Source organism: Mustela erminea, chromosome 11, assembly GCF_009829155.1.
Source record: "Mustela erminea isolate mMusErm1 chromosome 11, mMusErm1.Pri, whole genome shotgun sequence".
Taxonomy (NCBI): Eukaryota; Metazoa; Chordata; class Mammalia; order Carnivora; family Mustelidae; genus Mustela; species Mustela erminea.
The window spans coordinates 37,170,742-37,189,890 of NC_045624.1; the positions used below are offsets into that span (position 1 = coordinate 37,170,742).

Sequence of the window (19,149 nt, forward strand, 5' to 3'; positions counted from 1 at the left end):
AATATGTAATGATCTAAAAGTATCTCTCCTCTTGGACTCACCCAAGTACAACTTGGAAATGGCAGGATTTGTTTTCTGTAAATGAAAACAGAACCATTAGCATTTTACTTCCATTTATTTACAGAGTGATTTTTGACCAATATATGCATAGCAATATTCATAGCAATTTGAGGAAGACTTGTTATATAAAACTGAGCCCAGTGTTCAGTACTTGCTGGTAATTTCAGAAAATACAAGTGAGTTGGCATTTTGAAAGCAACCTCCAGCTGTCTAAGGCCAGCCAGAAGTCCACGATGTATCTTTAGAGTCAGCCCAAAAAGAGCAGGAGTTTGTCTTATTTGAAGAGTACTCATTTCAGTCTTTAAGTTTTGTTCATTCTCTGTGTTGTTTTTCAAAGCCCTGTAGTGTCTATATTGCGTTTGGCATTAATTTAACAAGATGTTATTATGCCAGTACTCTTTAGAACATTGGTTCTCATATAAGCCAGCAGCAGCAGCACCTGGGAGCTTGTGAGGAAGGGAAATCATCTGGCTCCGCCCCAGAGCTGTTGATTCTACTGAAACAGAATCACGGAGAGAGTGGGACACAGCTGAGTTTTCACAGGTTCTCCAGGTGGTTCTTGGCTAAAGATTGAAAAGCACTGCTTTAGATACTCTCCCTTTTCTCTGTTCTCCCTGCCCTAGAGGCTAGCTCTAGCTCAGTTATGGCGGTCTTTAGAAGGCTCCTTAGGGGCACCTGGGTGGCTCAGTGGGTTAAAACCTCTGCCTTTGGCTCAGGTCATGATCCTAATGTCCTGGATGGAGCCCCACATTGGGCTTTCTGCTCGGTGGAGAGACCGCTTCCCCCACTCCCTCTCTGCCTGCTCTCTGCCTACTTGTGATAAATAAATTAATAAAATCTTAAAATATATATATATATTTTATAATATATATATAATATATATATTTTAAGATTAATATATATATTTTAAGATTTTATTAATTTTTTAATAAATATATATATATATATATATATATATATATATAAAGAAAGGCTCCTTAGACTCAACTATGGATTCCCAGCAGGACCTAGTTCAAATACAGGGTGGGTGTAAATTTTCACTTCATTCTTTGGTTTTCGGCGTATTACCCTAGAGTTGTGTCCTGACTTTTCTGAGACTTCCAAAACACAAGGTGAATTTTAAAGGTCACTGCTATTGTGCAACAACTAGAATGGGGAAATGTTCAGAAATGTTGAAGCCTCTCTTCCAACATCCAAATATTCTTACAAAATGATAAGAAAAATTAAGTATTCAAAGTACTGTTTTAACACCCCTTTTAGACCTTAAGTCAGCTTGTTACTTAGAAATATGAAAATCTATTTGCTATAATTTGGTTTACCTATAAATATGTCCTGTTGAGTATTTGGAATGCTAAAGAAGAATTTATTCAGATAATTACAGATATCCTTTTCTTAATGGAACAGGACAATACATTTAATTGAATAGTTCATGAGGCACTGGCTCTGTGCACATTATTTGGAGAGATACAAGAAAAAATGGACCATACCTGCACAGAGCTTAGTGTTTAAATCTCAAATTTTAAACTTTTTGTCCGATTTCTGTGGACAAGAAAGTGGATAAAAATGAATTGTCAGTTTTAGTAAATCAAGGAAGCTTTATGACTTCAGAAGTCAAGAGCCTCCATGGCTTTTAGTTTGATACAAAAAACATTAACTTTTAGAAAATAAATTGCAAAGAGGAAATAATACTCAGAGCACTGAATACATTTTTTGCCACTTGAAAATACCCAGTTAGTCTAATACACAAACACAAACAGAAATTTTACAGAATAGTATTTTTAAATCGGATTTTGGTCATCAGTACTTACCTAGAAGTGTGGAAACTCTTGCATTCTTCAAGTAGAAACAGGGTTGGTTTTTACCTTCTGTTGAGAACAAGGAATAAAGGGTACATGTAATTGAGTCTGCTTTTAAGCACAGAGCTGTACGATTTTCAAATCTTATCATTATATCCCCTTGAATTACCGTTGAGCAATGGATCATGGAGTAATTACAGGACTGCCATACTCTATTCACAGTGACTGCACCGTTTTACATTCCCATTCACAGTTCATAAGGGTTCCAGTCTCCACGTTCTTGCCAACACTTGTTCTTCTCTCTCTCTCTCTCTCTTTTTTTGAGAGAGAGAGTATGTGCACAGGTATGTGAGTGGGGTGGGGCTGGGGCGGGGTAGAGCAGGAGGAGAGGGAGAAGGAGAATCTTAAGCGGGCTCCACACCCGGCACGGAGCCTGATGTTGGGCTCAGTCCCACAATCCTGAGATCATGACTGGGGCTGAAATCAAGAGTCAGGTGCTTAACTGACTGAGCCACCCAGGCGTCCCACTTTCTTCTTTTTCTTTCTTTCTCTTTCTTTCTTTCTTCCTTCCTTCCTTCCTTCTTCTTCCTTTTTTTTTTTTTTTTTTTTTGGCAGTAGCCATCCTAACAGGTGTCAAGTGACATTTCCTTGTGGTTTTGATAAAATAATTTACTTTTGAAGAGTAAAGACCAAGTAGTGAAAAGTAAATACCTTTTCTTAAATGTGTTGTTCCTCAGTATTTTCATTTCCAAGCAGAAGGACTTAAAATGCCCTGTCAGGAGAAGGGGGAAGGCACACAAATTTCATACATTAGTACTATGCTAACAAACTGGTCTACAGAGAAAGAGGCTACTACTTGACTTGACTACTGTGTCCCAGCTTCGGCATTCATTGTGCTTCAAGGTTAAGATTTTTCTTGCTATTTTTAGTGGAACCAACATTCTTACTAAATATAAAGTGGGCCCTTTTTTCCACATTTGCAAACACAGCGTCTTGTAACTGCCGTAAAAAAATCAATACTTCCCTAACAGGCTGTTCTGTGCCCATAAATATAAAACTCCAACAGCCCAAGTAGCAGATGCCCTAAATACTTCAAAACAAGACCATGTGGCTGACAATTAGGGATGGGGAAAGTATACTAAATCTTCGGTTTAAAAAGAAATCATTTAAGTGAAGTTTATTTTGCTGTTGTCATACACAGCTCCCAATTTTGCTTTGCTGATCAGGGAGGAATTAAGTTTTACATGGCGAGATCCTGTTCAGGTTTACACAGGTTCTGTGTTGCCAAACTGTGTTTTCAGCAAATAAGGCCATCTTCATGCTTTCCTGTACAGTGATTTAAAAGTGGGTGTGGCCTGTCTACTGTCAGTAGAAAATTGGGCTGTAAAATGTAGTAAATGGACTTTGTCTGGATTATGATTGAAAGAAACCAACTGTAAATAACATGTTTTAGGACAATCAGGGAAATTTTTTTTTTAAGATTTTATTTATTTATTTGACAGACAGAGATCACAAGTAGGCAGAGAGCCAGACAGAGAGAGGGTGAAGCAGGTTCCCCACTGAGCAGAGAGCCCAATGCAGGGCTTGATCCCAGGATCCTGAGATCATGACCTGAGCCAAAGGCAGAGGCTTTAACCCACGGAGCCACCCAGGCGCCCTGGGAAATTTTAATATAGGCAAGCTTTAGATTGAGGAATTATTGTGTGCCATTGTTAGAGGTAATAAAGGCACTGTGATTATATATGTATAATATATATATATATATATACACACACACACATATATAATCACAATGCCTTTATTACATATATATGTTATATATATATATATATATTCCTTCCCACCTGTTAAAGATGCTTACTGATTTGTGTACAAGTAGAATGATATGAAGTCTCAGACTTGCATTAAAGTACCCTAGGGGAGAGAAAAAACTTTGGAGTGATAGGTAAAACAAGATTGGAAAAAATGTTGCTAATTGTTGAAGCTAGATGATGGGTATGTGGGGATCTGTTTTAGTGTTCTTTATAATTTTGCACCTGTAAGATTTTTCATAGTAAAAAAAAGTGTTTTATTGAGCTATAATGAACATACAGTGTTCTTTCAGCTTCAAGTAGACAACATAATGATTCAACAATTCTGTACGTTACTCAGGATAAATGTAGTCCTTATCTGGCTCCAAATAATACACATTAAAACCTTTTTAAAAGAAAAAAATCAGGTTGTAAAATGCCTGCAAATAGGATCTTTTTTCTTTTTACAAAGGAATTAAAAAATGCTCAGGGAAACAATGATAAATAAGTACCTGCTAGTGATCTTCTTCGCAGAGGCCAAAGGATGCCAGGCTCAAGAAAGATTAAAAATGTAGGTAATAATGTAGCAGCTCTGAGTCTCATTTCAACAGGCAAGGGAGGACTACTTGGGCTGGCAGGAAGTTCCATTTTATTTTGTCTTTCTTGCCACTTCTATTACCTCTTCCCCACACATACCCAAAAGCTATGCACATATTTGGTGTCTTACATAATCTCGAAACTGTGGGGAGGCCCTCCTGGTTATTGGTCTCATGTCAAGGTGACCTTTGTCCTGTGTTCCTGGTGCCTTCAGTGCGTGGCTCGGCAGAGGGTACAGCGTCTGTGGTAGACTCCGCCTCAGAGACCTGCAGCCATCCCCTGGGGGCAGGCTCCCAGACCGGGTGTAAGGCCTGCTCATCTCAGGCTGGGCCAGAAGTCTCCTTCCCCTATTTCTCTATTCCTCTTTCTTGTCAGGATCTCTTGAATAAGCACTGAGTGGGTTAGGGTTTTACAAATGACAGGAAGAGTGATTGAGTTCAAGTTGCTTCTGCTTTCTGCCCTGACAAAAATAACCGAGGAAAGCAATCACAAAAGCTGGTTGCTAGCTCCCTGCTTGAAATGTGTGTGTCGGGAGGATGGGGGAGACACAGGGAGAAGAACTGCGGATTGATGCTTCTCTATATTCTGCCACAGTGCGTTTGTCCATCTTGAAAGGATTCATTCTTTCCGAGGAAAGTGCATAAGGTTAGATTAATAAGGAAGTGTCTTCTCATGAATAAGAAGGAGGTGTGCTTGCTCAGATGAGGAGAACTCGGGAGTCCCTTGGGAGAGATAAAATTGTACCTGGGCCACAGAGGAAGGTAGGAAAGCAAAAGGAATTCTAAGCCAGGTTTATTCCTCACACATAATGGGTATGGATAAGTGATGAAGAGATGGTGAGAAACAGGTTACTTTTAATGAAATCTCAGAGAGAAAGGAAAAGACAATGTGGCCTCAGAGTTTGGAAAGAAGGAGACTTTCAGATAAGCCGGGGCCTGTGACTTGTGTCCTGCTATTGTCCCACAGAACTGAGGAAAAGGAATGGGGGCCACATCCTAAAGATGGCAGAACTGTCTCTAGGTACTTTCAGTCACAAAACAATGACTTCACAAACACCCTCTCTCTAATCTCATCCATCATTTTTTTCCAGTTTCCAAATTTTCCCTTTCCTATTCTTTCTTTTGAAAGCCCCTCTAGGGGTGCCTAGGTGGCTCAGTCAGTTAAGCATCTGACTTTTGATTTCGACTCAGGTCACAACCTCAGGGTCATGAGATCAAGTCCTGTGTCCGGATGCTCAGCATAGAGTCTGCTTATGATGCTGTCCCTCTCCCTCTGCCCCTCTGCCCCCAACCATTCACTCTCTCAAAAAATTAAAAATTAGGGGCGCCTGGGTGGCTCAGTCAGTAAAGTGTCTGCCTTTGGCTCAAGTTGTGATCTCAGGGTCTTGGGCTCTCGGCTCAGCAGGGAGTCTGCTTTTCCCTCTGCCCCTCCTTGTGCTCTCTCTGTCTCTCTTTCTCTGTGTCTCAAATAAGTAAATTAAATCTTTTTAAAAAATTAGAAATAAAGTAAGTTAAAAAATAAAAGCTCTTCTAAAGTCAATATAAATGTGAAGTGTATATTTGCACCCTGCAGTTGTGTGTGTCTGAGCACCCTAATGCCTTCTAGTACAGAAAACAAAAGAGAGAAATTGATCATTAAGGTGAAAGTATGTAACTCCAAAATGTGCCAGTAACTCTGAATGACATGATTTTCTGGGTATATTTGACCCTTACTACAAAAGATGAGAGGTAGAAAAGAATAATAAGGGGGAAACTATCTTCTTTCATGACCCCAGGGCTCTTGTGCCCAGCTTCCCGACCTGTTCTGTGGATTTTAAATGAACGCTTTAAGTGTCGTATGCTTTCAGCCTCAATGCTCAAGGTTAGCACTTGAGAAATAATGTGTTTTCCATTGTATGCGGTGTTCTTATCATCAAAGTAAGACTGTGAGATTTAACATAGACCATTAGTGTAATGGACTGAACTCAATGCTCATCGGCTAGATGAGCTCACTGGTGTCCCTCCCGCTCTCTACCTTCCTTTTCAACAAAGTATCGGCATCATGCTTTGTGTACTTTGGTAATACACCATTTTGAGTTCACTATTATAGTGCAATCTTTTTAGAAAATTGTTACATACTTTTTTTTTTGGTTGACCATTTAGTATTTTATTTAGGCTGTGTGTTATGTTTCAAAACATAAAATAATTTATATGGAGGGGGGTCGGAGAGGTTGGGGGGGGTTATGGACGTTGGGGAGGGTATGCGCTATGGTGAGTGCTGTGAAGTGTGTAAACCTGGTGATTCACAGACCTGTACCCCTGAGGCTAATAATACATTATATGTTTATTTAAAAATTTAAAAATTAAAAAGAAAATTTATATGATGCAGGGACCACTTTTCTTCATATATAAAAATCTACTCTACTCTTACCACCCAGAGATAACCTTCATGGTTAACGTTGTGGGGATATAATCTTCTTGATTATTATATGTATTTTTTTTTCAAATGAGAGAAGTACCTGTCCATACTGTATTGCACCTTGGCTTTTTCAATTAATTCTCTTGAAAAGATTTGCCTTTTATCCTTCCTTAACCTCAGCTTTAGTGACCGCATACAAATTTTAATGTGTGACGGTATTGTAGTGTACATAACCAATTCCTGATGATTTAACTTCTGGTGTAATTTTAATTTGTCATTTTTAATTTGCGATATAATTTTTCATGGTATCTTAGAGCTTTTTCTTAAATTGTGAAAAAGTAAATCCTTAATTTTTTAATAAAAAATGGAGAACTATTAGTCAACCTATGAAAACCTAGTGTTTGTATATCTGCTTAGAGAAATACTTTATTGCCTGGAGAGACAACTATAATTGAAAATACTTTTGGCAATCATTTAAAATAAATTCAATAATATTAATTTTCTGAACTCCTGCTAAGATTAAATATACTAAAACTCAAATGTGTTATTCAATTTAGGAGAACACAAGCTTCATTTTATTCCTGCCTTGATTGGCCCTTTCCTAGAAGTGACCTTGATACCCCAGGCAGATCTCCGGAATGTCATGATTCCTATTTTTCACGATATGATGGACTGGGAGCAGAGGCGGAGCGGCAACTTTAAACAGGTAAGTGGATGAGCTTCTCAGAGCGGTTGGGGAGAATTTCAGTTCTTCTCGAGCATCTCTGAGCTACCGGATTCAACTCCAAGTTGGGAAGTGAGAGCACTGAGTGCTCAAGGGACTTCGATTCCAGCCTGGTCTGCCTCTCCCCTTCGTGTGACCTTGGTCACTTCTCCAGTTCTGTATTCCCCTGAGCCTCCGGGGAAGCTCTCACATCCTCTTCTGCTTAAAAATTCTGTGATTTCCAGGGTTTCTGTTGAAGAGCTGGCAGAGACTTGATCTGTTCCCAGTTGGACACGACACAGAGGAATCAGAAGGCTAACCGTTCTTAAAATCATGGACCTGTCTGGGGTCTGCGCATTGCATTTGGTGAATGGCTAGGCTTTGAGCATTTGATGCATAGTATGTTTTATCGCTTTTTGCTTGAAGTGCTGATAATTAGTTTAACCAGGAAAGCAGTGGAAATTCTTGCATCTAGATTTCTAGATGAGCCTATTAGTTTCATTGACATAGGTTCTGAGAGCTCTGCTCCAGTTTTGGAAAGAATAGAAGTTCTTTATTACAAAACTATATTACATAAGAGATCAGCTGCTTTTTGCTGCGCCAGGTCACTCAAGTTGGAAATAGTCACCTTCTTTCTGTTCAGGTAGTCACCTCACTGAGCTGTACACAGTCACCTGTGTGAAGGATCTGCTCCCCTACCCCCCACCATGCTTTTCCAAATGCAGCCTTTCTCAAATTTTAAAATGATGATCAACTCTGGGAGTGAGTGAAGGCGACCACAGACCCCTCCTCCTGCCGGAAGCTTGCCATATCACCTGTATCAATACCTCATTTCAAGAAAGCGAATAACTGAATGGAAGGTTATTTTAAAATTGTATCTGCCGGGGGGAGATCCACCCTCCTTCCTTTGGTCTTCATAGCCTTATTAGAATCTGATTCCAAGGAATAGCTTAGTCCTTTGACAAAGGCAAGTATCTCTACCAGTCTGTAGTTGCTTCCCTCTCTCTGGCCATGCAGGGGTGTTTCACTTTCTGACTCTCTGTCTCAGACAGATGAAGGGCTATTTCTGCTTTCCTGATATTCAAGGCCCAAGGGGTTTACATTCTTGAAGATATAAATGTTTTGATGGCAGGTTTTCAGGAAATATGTCCTTTCTCTCTCATGTAGCTTATTGCTGACTTAGAATATTTCCATGGATCTACCATCTGCACATGGATAAGGCAAGTTCTCAACTGGAGCAAAGATTTAGTGCAACTTCAGACTGTTTTGAGAAAGAAAATAGATAGAAAACACATCAAAGATTTAAATTAATGTCTGTGGGTATGTTACTTTGCTAATGTTCTTACACATGAGTGATTTTTTTTTTTAAATAAGTAAGTAGGACTTGCCAGTTTTTATAGCTCTTAAAAAAAATTCAAGTGTTTAAGCTGGGCTGTAAACATGTGTGTTTGAGTCAATAAATAGAAGTCTTTGGTGGCAGCAGATGATACCCTCTGGGAGTTTGAAGTCACATTGCTCCATCTAAAGTAGCCGCCTAGAATTCCAAGGGGGTGTCTGCTATTAACCACAGCTTATGATAATGTTGCTTTCACAAAATTTACTGTGGTTTTTTTTTTCCCTTGCAGATAGAAATACGTTTCGGTTTGCCTAGGGAACCCACTTGTGAAGGAGAGGAAAGGGAGTAATATTTGGGTATGTTTCAGGTGGAAGCCAAGCTCATTGACAAACTGGACAGCCTGATGTCTGAAGGCAAAGGTGATGAAACGTACCGCGAACTCTTCAACAGTATGTGAGTAATGCGTGTCTCCCCAGTCGGTTCCCTTCAGAGGATTTGGTGTCAGAGCTGAGCGCCCGAGAGCTGCAAAGACAGCTTGGGTCTCGCAGGAGTGCTTTGTCTTTGTGGAGTGTGAAATAAAGGATAATTGCCTAACTCTGGTGAAGGATCTTAGTATGCTGATGATTAGACCCCTTTCCTCATTTTAATCTCTGGTTAGGTCAGATCACTTGTGTTACGTAACAAATCTCAATCTTTTCAATCCTAAGAATTAAAGCCAGGGCTGCAAAATAATGATTTTAAGTAGGGTTAAGAGTGGGAAGACGGCAGGGTAGGGGGGGTGGGGGGTGGGGAGACAGTGACATAATTATCGGGTTCTTGTGCATTGCTCTCCAAAGCAAGATATCCTTGGCTGATTTCTTGACAGGTTGACTAAGCTAAGAGCTGGCCTCTGTTTCTCAGTACTTGATTTGATTCATTGATACTGATTGGTCACTCAGCATTATTAATTGCTTTCTAAATGTTTCTTGCTAGAGTATCACAGAACCAAGTCATTTTTAGTGAATTCTGTGATTTGGATTTGGATGGCAGCTAGAACGACTGCAGAGTGCTGTAGGGGACTTTGAGGCGGTCCTTGCCAATAGAATGTGATCACAGTCCAGGTGAATTGCTAAACCCAGTTCTCATCACTGTGTGAGATGGCCAGAGAGGACATGTAAGAGTGTTTTAGTACTTTAGGGTTTTCATTCTAACACTTGTTTTCTCTACACTTTTCTATGGATCTTAGCCATTTTCAGTCCGACTATGTTCATAAAGTATTTCTTTTTGAAGGCAGGGCTAGCTCCTTATGCCTGGGAAATGTTTACAGTTCTTTCAGAAATACAAAAATCATTCAGCGATACGTCTTTCTGTTACAGAATATGCTCTGCCTTGTGTATGTGCCCAGGCATCACGTCCAGCCATTCATGCTTCAGAATTGGTAGCCAAATGCCAAGTTGTATACTTTATGATCGTTACTTTAGAACAGTAGATGTATTATTAGTATCCAGATTTAGAAAGCATTATTAGTGACTGGTAGCTTTCAACTTGCCTGATTCAGAATCATCCCTGAACCTTTTAAGAAAATTACATTCAAAGGAAAAACCAAGAAGCGTACCCAGATTTCTTGGGATGGTGGTGGGTGATGATAACATAGATTCTTTGTACTGACTCCTGAACAAAATCATTTTCTTCTGGTACTGCAATTAAACTGGAACTTTTAGTAATTCTTCACCAAGCCCTCGTTCATTCTAGTGTACAAAGCGCCTATGTTTCATGACAGCTGGAGTTTAGCAAGAACTCTGATTAAAGCCTCATCCAGGGTAATAAATTGCCTTTGAAAACTGCTCTCATTTCAGTTACCAGTCGTTGGTTTGAACAAAGAAGTAAAACGAGAAAGCACTCGGCGAAATGAATCTCAGGAGATTTGTGATTAATTATTTATAATAAATTCACAAGATTAATAAATACATCATTTTATAGTGCCTCTTCTCTACTTTAATAAAGGCCTAGAGCTTGCAATTTGGAACGCTTGTGTCTAAATGAGGCTTTGAAATAGGAGATGTATCTTGACGTTAGCATGAAACCAGTAATTAATATATTAAGCCTCTGTAGTTAAGACTGTTTTAAGGTGCCTGATTCATTCAATGGAGATTATTTTTCTTTTGTGATTTTTAACATATTATTAGAAATGTTACTATAAATATTTTTCTTTCATGCTTTTCCTACCAGCATATTGGGTTTAAATAAAACCTAAAGTGATAATTAAATATCATTACTACCTGGGTTCAGAAAAGAAAGTGAAAAGCCAGCCATGTTTCAGGAAACAATGAAGTGCTTCTTTGGCAATAGAAGTCACCACGAATTAGTATAAGCACAATGAGTCACTGCATACATTATCAATTGGGAACACATGCCATTATGGTACAGATTTTCATTTGTTCTCTGTATTTCATATCTAAAACTTCTTCAGTTTTGTTCAGAAGCTGAAAGTAGCTTCCTCCTTCCTGCAAATGTAGGAGTTGCCCAAAGAGCCTCCTTAGAAGGAGACTTGAAATCTGTGCATTGGTTTCCTTCCTAAGAGCTAGCTCACCTTTCCCTACCTTATCCCCCAACATTGTCTTCACGGACACATACTCCATCTTTTTGAGTAAGTAGAAGTCAGGATTTGTTATTTTTGATAATGCTGGAAGTGCAGATCATTGACACCAGTGTGCTCTCTCCAGCATAGAGTGTCAGAACTAAATTTGGCTTCCCATGGCTCTGCTTGGTTTGGTTTTATTTACCAAGTACCTCCCTGGGGCAGGTGCTGTCCTAGGGCTGAGGACACCACAGGGAATGTGCTGTGGGAGCACACAGTAGGGTGCTTTCTGGACGAGCCACCATCCCTCTCCCTCCTTTCTTATATGTTGCTCTAAATAATTAAGTAAGGTCATTCCAGAGGTCTTTATTTGGCAGTCACACATTAAATTCTAGTTTGGAGGCCGAGCAGTGGGTACATGACATGTATCTCAGGAGTCTGGCTCTTCTTTTTGGATTAAGAGGAGCATGGACAGACAGACACAGGTGTTTCCTGTAGGAGGGATGGCCTTACCACCACTGTGTGGTGATGTAGGTAGAAGCAAATTTAGGGTCAGATCCTACCTCCCCCTGTTGATGTCCTTTCCCAGAGTAAGAGCTTTCTGAGTGTTATGTCATCCTCTAGGACTCTGGTTTACTCCTCTCTCCACTGGTAGGGAGGCCCACTGCCTATCAGCTAGCAGTAAGAAATCACCCTTCACTGTTCTCGGGTGAGTTCCCCATGTACTCAGCATGGGCACACGGGCCAAATAAAAACACAGTCTCCCTGAAGTTGGCTAGACTCTTCTTGTCTGGCCGCGAGGCTCCCCTTCTCAGTTTGTATCAGATAAACTGGGAGAACCAGCTTCCCGATAGAAAGAACAAGCCTGGCTGCGAGAGCAGATGGATCGGGTTCTAGACTTGGTCCTGCCATTTGGGTCTGGGATTCCTGAAGGTGAAGCGGGTGCTGCGGAGCTGTGCCTCTTTTTACAAGAGGGTTTGTGGAGCTCTGATTTCTGACTGCATCAGGAGGCTGTGCAAATTAATGAAATTCATGCCTGCAAAAGAAGTCTCCCTATATTTTTAGAATTATTACTTAACTTGAGTTCTTTGTTTTTCAGACTATAAAGTATATGAGGTGTGGGCTGTCACTTGGGGAAATTTCTATATCACCCTGCGCTGCTTTGGCAGGCAGATTTGCATTTGAGGACTTGGTTCGAGACCAGTTTGGCATTTAAGCTTGAAACAGGGGCCGCTCAGAGGGTTTTTAAAAGAAAACTCACTTAAAACAGACGAGGGGACCATCCCTGGCAGATGAGTCAGGGCAAGCTCCATCCCATGGTGTAGGGCTTCTCTCCCTCCTTCCCCCCACTTAATCCAGGAAGCAATTCAGAATAACCCAGGAAACGAAAGCTCAGGGTTACATAGGCAACAGATGAGGAGACAAGGCAGAAGGCTGGGCTCTGGAAAGGCAACAGCAAGAGGAAGTCGGGAGAGAAATTGGGAAAGAACATAGCACGGGGAAGGAAGGAGAGAAGGAGTGAGAGAGGAGGGAAGGAAGCTAGTTTGGGCAGAATAGCTTTTTTTCTTTAATGTTTATTTCTACTTTAAGCACAATATGTGATTGGCTTAGGTTGTGCTCGTGAGAAGTGTTTTCTTTCTCTGGTAATCCCAAAACCAAGATGAAAAGGAAACGATTTTAGACAGAAAGGATCTTTCAATGCGGAGGGGTAGGGAAGGATGCTCCCATCGCCGTGCCTCGGTTCTTACTTTTATCTTTTGGGGGAAGTTCAGTCATAAAGACTTTGCCAAGTGTATGCTTAATTTGCCAAGAGGCAGGAGTGAAAGTCAAACAGATCCTAATTATTCTGGTTGTTGTGATTCTGTGTTTACGTAGTGCCTCTGCTCCAAGGTGCTTAAGATTAGGGAAAATGTAGGAGGAGAGTTGTGGTTCAGTACTTGTCACCAACCTGCTCTAACAGCCTCAGAGACAATCCCCTGTGATTAATGACAAAATGAATGAAACTGTTGAGTGAGTGCACAGATAGTACAATATGTATTGAGTGGGCAAATGTGAAGGGAAAGGGAAAAACGCAAAACGTCATACCGTCTGTACAAGGATTTTCCTCTAGCAGTTGCATTGCAGTAAAATTGCCTGGATGAAGATGCATTCCACCGAGAGGTAGGAAAACATTTTTATGTGAATAACAGCAAGATCTTATTTCAAAGTAAACTTAGAGGTACTCTGTTTTCCCTCTTCGCGGTGTTATTTGCTGTGGTAAGGCTCACTTCTCTGCTAGTGTAGGAGAGAAGCTAGGGGAGAATGTCTTGGAGCTCTGGGGTGCTTGTATAGTTTGAAAATATGATCATATGCATGTGTTCGTATTTTATGACTTGGATAATCTGAAAATCAATTTGCTTTGTCAATGCTTCCTGGATTAGAATTCCGCTATTTGGTCCCTATCCTAGGTAAGACATTGTTTGCAAATCGTGCTACTTGTGCGATGTTGGAGTGGTTGCTAAGGCATTTAAGGTACTGATGAAAGTAAGATGGTTGTCATGGTGACTGATAAAAATAAGTGTTGAAAATGCCCTGCATTCTTTCTTTTCCAGTCTATTAAAGAAAATTGAGCGGGAAACATGGAGGGAAAGTGGCGTTTCATTAATTGCCACTGTAACTCGTCTGATGGAGAGGTTGTTAGATTACAGGTAAGCTGAGTCCCCTGCTTCTCGGGTGCGCTGTGCTCCAGCTGGGAAAGCAGAGTCAGGATCCAGTCAACTTTCCGCTGGAGTTAATCATCAGCCCACAGTACCTTGTGCAGTAGGATAATGGACTTATCTAGCTGGTTCGGAGTTTTTAGTTCATTTTTTACCCCTTTTTCTCTCTTTTGTTTGGTGGATCGTTCTTTCAAAGCCTTAGTGAATTGAGAAGGTTCTCAGAGTCCCATGAGTAAAGGGACCTTTTTTGGTGTTTAGACTCAGCCGTTGACACCAGCAAATGTTTCGGTTTTAGGGTGAAGACAGTGTAAACGAGAATTGCATGGTCAAGCTGCTTTCATATGAAAGGGGGGTAAAAAAAAATGAAAGGGGAGGTGGCATGCGAAGTGCACACTGTTACCTTTCTTAGATGCAATTTTTTGATTTTTCAATGATCTCAACTGTTAAAGCAGTTCATCCCCTTAAATGCGTGGTGTTTTCCTTTTAAGAATGAAACCCTAGTTCTTGTTGTTGATGGCCAGGCTTCCTGTTACTTCCCACCCCTCTGGAAGAAGGTGTATAAGAACACATCTTCACCCCTCCTTCTGGGGGATGGGAGGGGGAGCCTGTCTACTGAGAGGGAGCTGCAGAAATGGTGCTCAGGAGTGTCTCACCTGAGACCCTGCAGCCTGGGGTGGCTCCCCTAGTCCCCAGAGCCCCCTTCTCAAGGGCAACTTGCGAATTGCCTTGGGTCTCTGACAGTACTTGCCCCTACCCTCCCCCAGTCCCACCCCCATGGAAGAAACTGTGTTTGCCCCTAGGAAGGAAGTCCTAAGTTTTGACTCTTGCTTTTTGTTTTTAGGGACTGCATGAAAATGGGAGAGGTAGATGGCAAAAAGATTGGCTGCACAGTGAGCCTTCTGGTTAGTAAACTATTCCTCTCTTCCTCCTTGTATCCTAATGTTTGATTCACAGAATCGTTCTGTTTGTTCACAGAAATACTGTTTCGATTGTTTTTAGTTTACAATGTGTTTTTATCTGGATGCTTCTTAGAAGAGCTTGGAAGTGTTTTCAAAAGAAGCACAGCGAGCTTCAGGTTGAATTAAATCCCCCAAAATGCTCAACCAGAACATCGCAGAAGGTCCCCAGCGCGTCGCCTGTCTGTGGCTGTGTGAGATCAGAGAGCGATGCCCCCTCCCATCCTGTGGCACTTTACCCTCCGGGAGTCTTTTGTGGCTCTCCTAGAAAAAGGCACAACGTCCCTGGATAGAGCTCTTTCTACTTCTGTGTAGACAGTTTCTGTCCTTGTTTTTATATTCATTCTACATCTTAATGAATATTAGTCATCTCTTCTTTGGTGAACAAATGACAGTTTCTGTTTAACACACTAATTTTCACTCTCTAACTTGTTTGCAAATTAAGTGTCTAATACCATTCTTGTGAAGTTTTGCATCATAACTAAGATAAGCATATTAATTGATCACCCAAAGAGGACATTTTTTAGGAGTATAATTAAATATTATGTAAGGAAAACAGGCTACACCATGATTGTCCTGGAACACTCAATTGTATTAAAATGTCTCCTCCCTAAGTGTTAAATAGGATGGTATCCTCACCGCAGAGCTGAAAAATGACCATACATAGAGACATTCATTTTTTTTTACATTTTAATATCGGGTATATTGATGCTCTTGGAAGTTTCCCTTAGTCCGATATGAAATATAGAAATATGTGACTGCTTTCAGGTCTAAATGTGTGAGAGCCAAGGTTTCTTTTTCGTATGTTGCAGAAGAGCTGAAACCTCACAGCTGTTTTGAGTCCTTGTGCAGATATTCTTCTCCTGACTCTGATGGTCAGAATCCCTCACACGCCCTGCGGGTCTCTCTTTGCTGGCACCTCAGAAGTGTCTTTTGCCCCCACTCTTCATCTGTCGTGTCCTCGCTCACCAGCTTCAGTCTTTCCAGTCTGCTCTGTTTATTCCCTTCAGAGCCCCTCGTCGAAGCACAGGACTTCTGCTCCTTTGTTACCAGTTACCCTAGTCCGTGTCCCTCACTGCACTAGGCTCGCCTCCAGGTAGATGCCTCTGTCCTTCCTGACCACACCCGCGGCTTGTTCCTCATTGTGAACGCCTGTCCCACTTCTCCACCTCCGAAATCAGTTACTAGAAATAGTGAGACCTGAGAGTCCTCTATCCGGCCCCATCTTGTGGTACACTTTTTGACATAATTTTTGTCATCAGACCCCACAGTGACCTCAGGCCACCAGACCAGACCCCCGAGGTCAGCCCAACTCACCTCCCATCGGAGTTCTCATGTCTAACCTTTGAGCATCGTCATTACCACTTTTAAGTCTCCTGCATGTGTTTCCCCAGTGTCTTGCCTGCTGCTGCCAGCCTTTTACCACATTCGAGAGCCCCAGCCCAAGCTGCCTCTGTATCCCTACCTGGTCATCAGTGTTTGGGCAGAAGACCCAGTGCTCTGTCACTTTTAGTCTTAGTCCATCAGCTTAACCCTGGCTTTTCCCCAACGCTGACCACAAAGTTTCATAAATAACCTCAAAGGACAACCTGTACTTTTTTCCAGAAGAATCTCCTTCCCTTGTCTCCATCTTCCTCCACAGTGCGCTCCGTGTGGAGGTTAACAGGTACATGCAGACTCCAGGTTCATTTCCTCAGTTGGTGTAGCAGAAGAGATCATTTCTCTGGATGAAGGAATGAATGCTCTGCCTAAAATATGTGTAGTCCCCCAGTAGGAATAAGCTAGAGACCTAATAAAATCAGTGGCCCCAGTAGGATTCACTTGACACAAAGAATTTATCCTTTTGGCTTTGCATTGACCAAGAACAGTCTTTATAGAAAATGTTAGCATTTTTTTTTTTAAAGATTTTGTTTATTTTTTTGAGAGAGAGAGTGAGACAGAGCATACACTGGGGGAGAGGGAGAGGCAGACTCCCCACTGAGCAGAGAGCCCAACATGGGGCTTGATCCCAGGACCCTGGGATCATGACCCGAGCCAAAGGCTGAAGCTTAACCGACTGAGCCCCCCAAATGTTAACATTTTGAAAGCTATTCTAATTTCAGACTAGTACGAGAACGCTTATTATCAAAGCCAAATACATAACTTTGAAGCTAATCTTTTTAGCTTCTAGTCCATATGGAAAGTTCTTGATGTTTTCTATTAGTAATATGGTTCTCTTCAGGTACTCACTTCCTCTTAGAGATTTTCCTTAACTCTTTGGAAGGGTTAATTCCAGATTGTCTTCAGGAGAGCTCTGGCTTCCTTCACAAGATTGAAGTTAAACTGTAGTGTTAAATTGGTAAAAATGCATAATGTTTGACATGACTCATACTAGGAAATGTAATTATTGTTTTGTTCTTTGTGTCACAAGTTTTGCCAGACATATGTGAAAAATTCTCATCTGTTGACTGGAGAGATTTTTCTTCTTTTTCTTTTTTTTTTTTTTTTAAAGGAGAATTATTCATTTACAGAGTGATCACTTATTTTGTTCTCAAAAAAAATGCTGCTTCTTACCAAAAAGCTATTAGAGCGAATCATCCCTTAATAATGTAAAAAGCCTGCTGTGGGGTTGTTAGACTTGTGTTTATGGTACAATAGTTCTTGCTAATTAAAATGATTTTGGCCATAATAAGAGAGATGCGAATAGCATTATTTACTTAGATTTTTAAGGAATGCCAAGATCTATAGGAGACAAGAGGAAAAGGGGAGGATAATGGCATAAATTGGAAGAAAAAAAATTTTATGATGCATTCAACTAAATGTCAGTGCCTCAAGGTAAGAGAGTTCTCATATTGAAGAATAGACAGTATCAGGTGGTGGACAGAAGGTACATTTGACAGAAGGTCCTCGGGCTTGAAGCCAAGTGCCATTTAAACAGCCACATTGGCTAGTTTGGTTCATCACCAGAGCCCTGTCTAGCTAGTCTGTTTAAAAGATTTTTAGAATTCCTGATCTTTCCCCCTTAAAGAAAACCTGTCACTCCTCCAGGCCAACAGAATTATCCCCTTATTGCCTCTCATTTTTCCTTCTTCCCCATACCCGCCAGGATCAGTCAACAATAGTGATGGTAGTTCAGAGGGCTTGTGCAGCGATTTCGTAAGGCACAAATGATCCACCAACAAGAAGTGCCCCATTTAGAACCTCACAGCAGCCTGCTTTTGCTGGAACCTCATGTCATGTACATTTTTCTTCCTGTTTACTAAGTTCAGTGAGGGCTAAGGTATTTTGTACGATGTGGTAGAGGACTACATGTGGGTGTTTATAGCTTATACCCTTAAAAACCCAACATAATGGGTCCAGGTAAGTCAGAGTTGAATTTTTCACCAGTAATGTTAAAACATTTTAGGGAAGATTGGTAAGCTCCAGATACTTTCTTAAAAAATAAACAAAATATTTTCCATAAGCATGCCCCTCTAATAATAGTTTGAAATCTCTTGTTAATAATCCCTTTCCTGGAAGTATTGAGACCCCAGCACAAGTAAGAAACTCTGAATAGTACCTTACCAAAAAAAGAGCATTTTCATTTATCCTCTTTTACATGATTTTTCAGGGAAAGAAAAAAAATGCTTTTACATTATTTTTACTCATCCTTACTTATATAGATCTTAGAAACTTTTTTTTCTTCAGAGCAAAATATGTTTGAAATTTGAAATTAAGCTATGCTTTGAATATCAGTGCTCGGGTTTAACAAGTGGATTAATCACTGTTATTTTTAATGTATTTTTAGTTGACTAGGCAGTAAAACCAACAAAAAAATAATAGAGTGCAAAATAAATGTGAGTTGCTGGCAGTAACGTTCCCCAAGCGTTACCAACTTATCCAATAAATTGCTAGGTAATGTTTAACATAACGATGCATTAAGAGTATAGCGCTGGGCCTCCTTCCTTAATTTTTAAAAAGACATTTGTATGGAAAAATGTGTCCATTCTTGTAGTTCCAAACATGGAACTTCACAAAGTAAAAAGCAGCTGTTTGCAAACCTGATTGTTGAGGAACAATCCATACTTGTATTCTTTTTTATAGAACTTCTATAAGACTGAACTAAACAAGGAAGAGATGTATATACGCTACATCCACAAACTGTATGATCTGCATCTCAAAGCGCAAAACTTCACAGGTAATTCTGTCTTTTGGCTCCGGCTGGGGAGAGTGGGCTGGACACTGGTGTATCGTACATGGTCTGTCCTTTGCTTTGTATAATTAGAGGTGGGAACTCAAGCAT

At 40.6% G+C, this 19,149-nt stretch overlaps 1 protein-coding gene and 1 long non-coding RNA gene across 4 annotated transcripts in view; one reads left to right on the forward strand and one right to left on the reverse strand.

Annotated features, from left to right (window-relative positions):
* The window catches only part of DOCK4 (dedicator of cytokinesis 4), a 431,597-nt gene that overhangs the window by 356,226 nt on the left and 56,222 nt on the right, over nucleotides 1–19,149 (forward strand). For 2 of the 3 annotated variants that reach the window (XM_032304000.1, XM_032304002.1), the window contains exons 31-36: nucleotides 7,198–7,346; nucleotides 9,047–9,132; nucleotides 13,657–13,683; nucleotides 13,828–13,923; nucleotides 14,774–14,834; nucleotides 18,951–19,044. In XM_032304000.1, coding sequence (XP_032159891.1) covers nucleotides 7,198–7,346; nucleotides 9,047–9,132; nucleotides 13,657–13,683; nucleotides 13,828–13,923; nucleotides 14,774–14,834; nucleotides 18,951–19,044 — 513 coding nt within the window. The remainder of the gene's footprint in view (nucleotides 1–7,197; nucleotides 7,347–9,046; nucleotides 9,133–13,656; nucleotides 13,684–13,827; nucleotides 13,924–14,773; nucleotides 14,835–18,950; nucleotides 19,045–19,149) is intronic. The other variant, XM_032304001.1, reaches the window with a different exon arrangement.
* On the reverse strand, nucleotides 103–12,563 carry LOC116568544. The gene is made up of 4 exons (XR_004276668.1): nucleotides 12,498–12,563; nucleotides 2,568–2,628; nucleotides 1,869–1,925; nucleotides 103–623 (listed from the first exon to the last, which is right to left on the reverse strand). It is a non-coding gene; the product is annotated as an uncharacterized LOC116568544 (long non-coding RNA).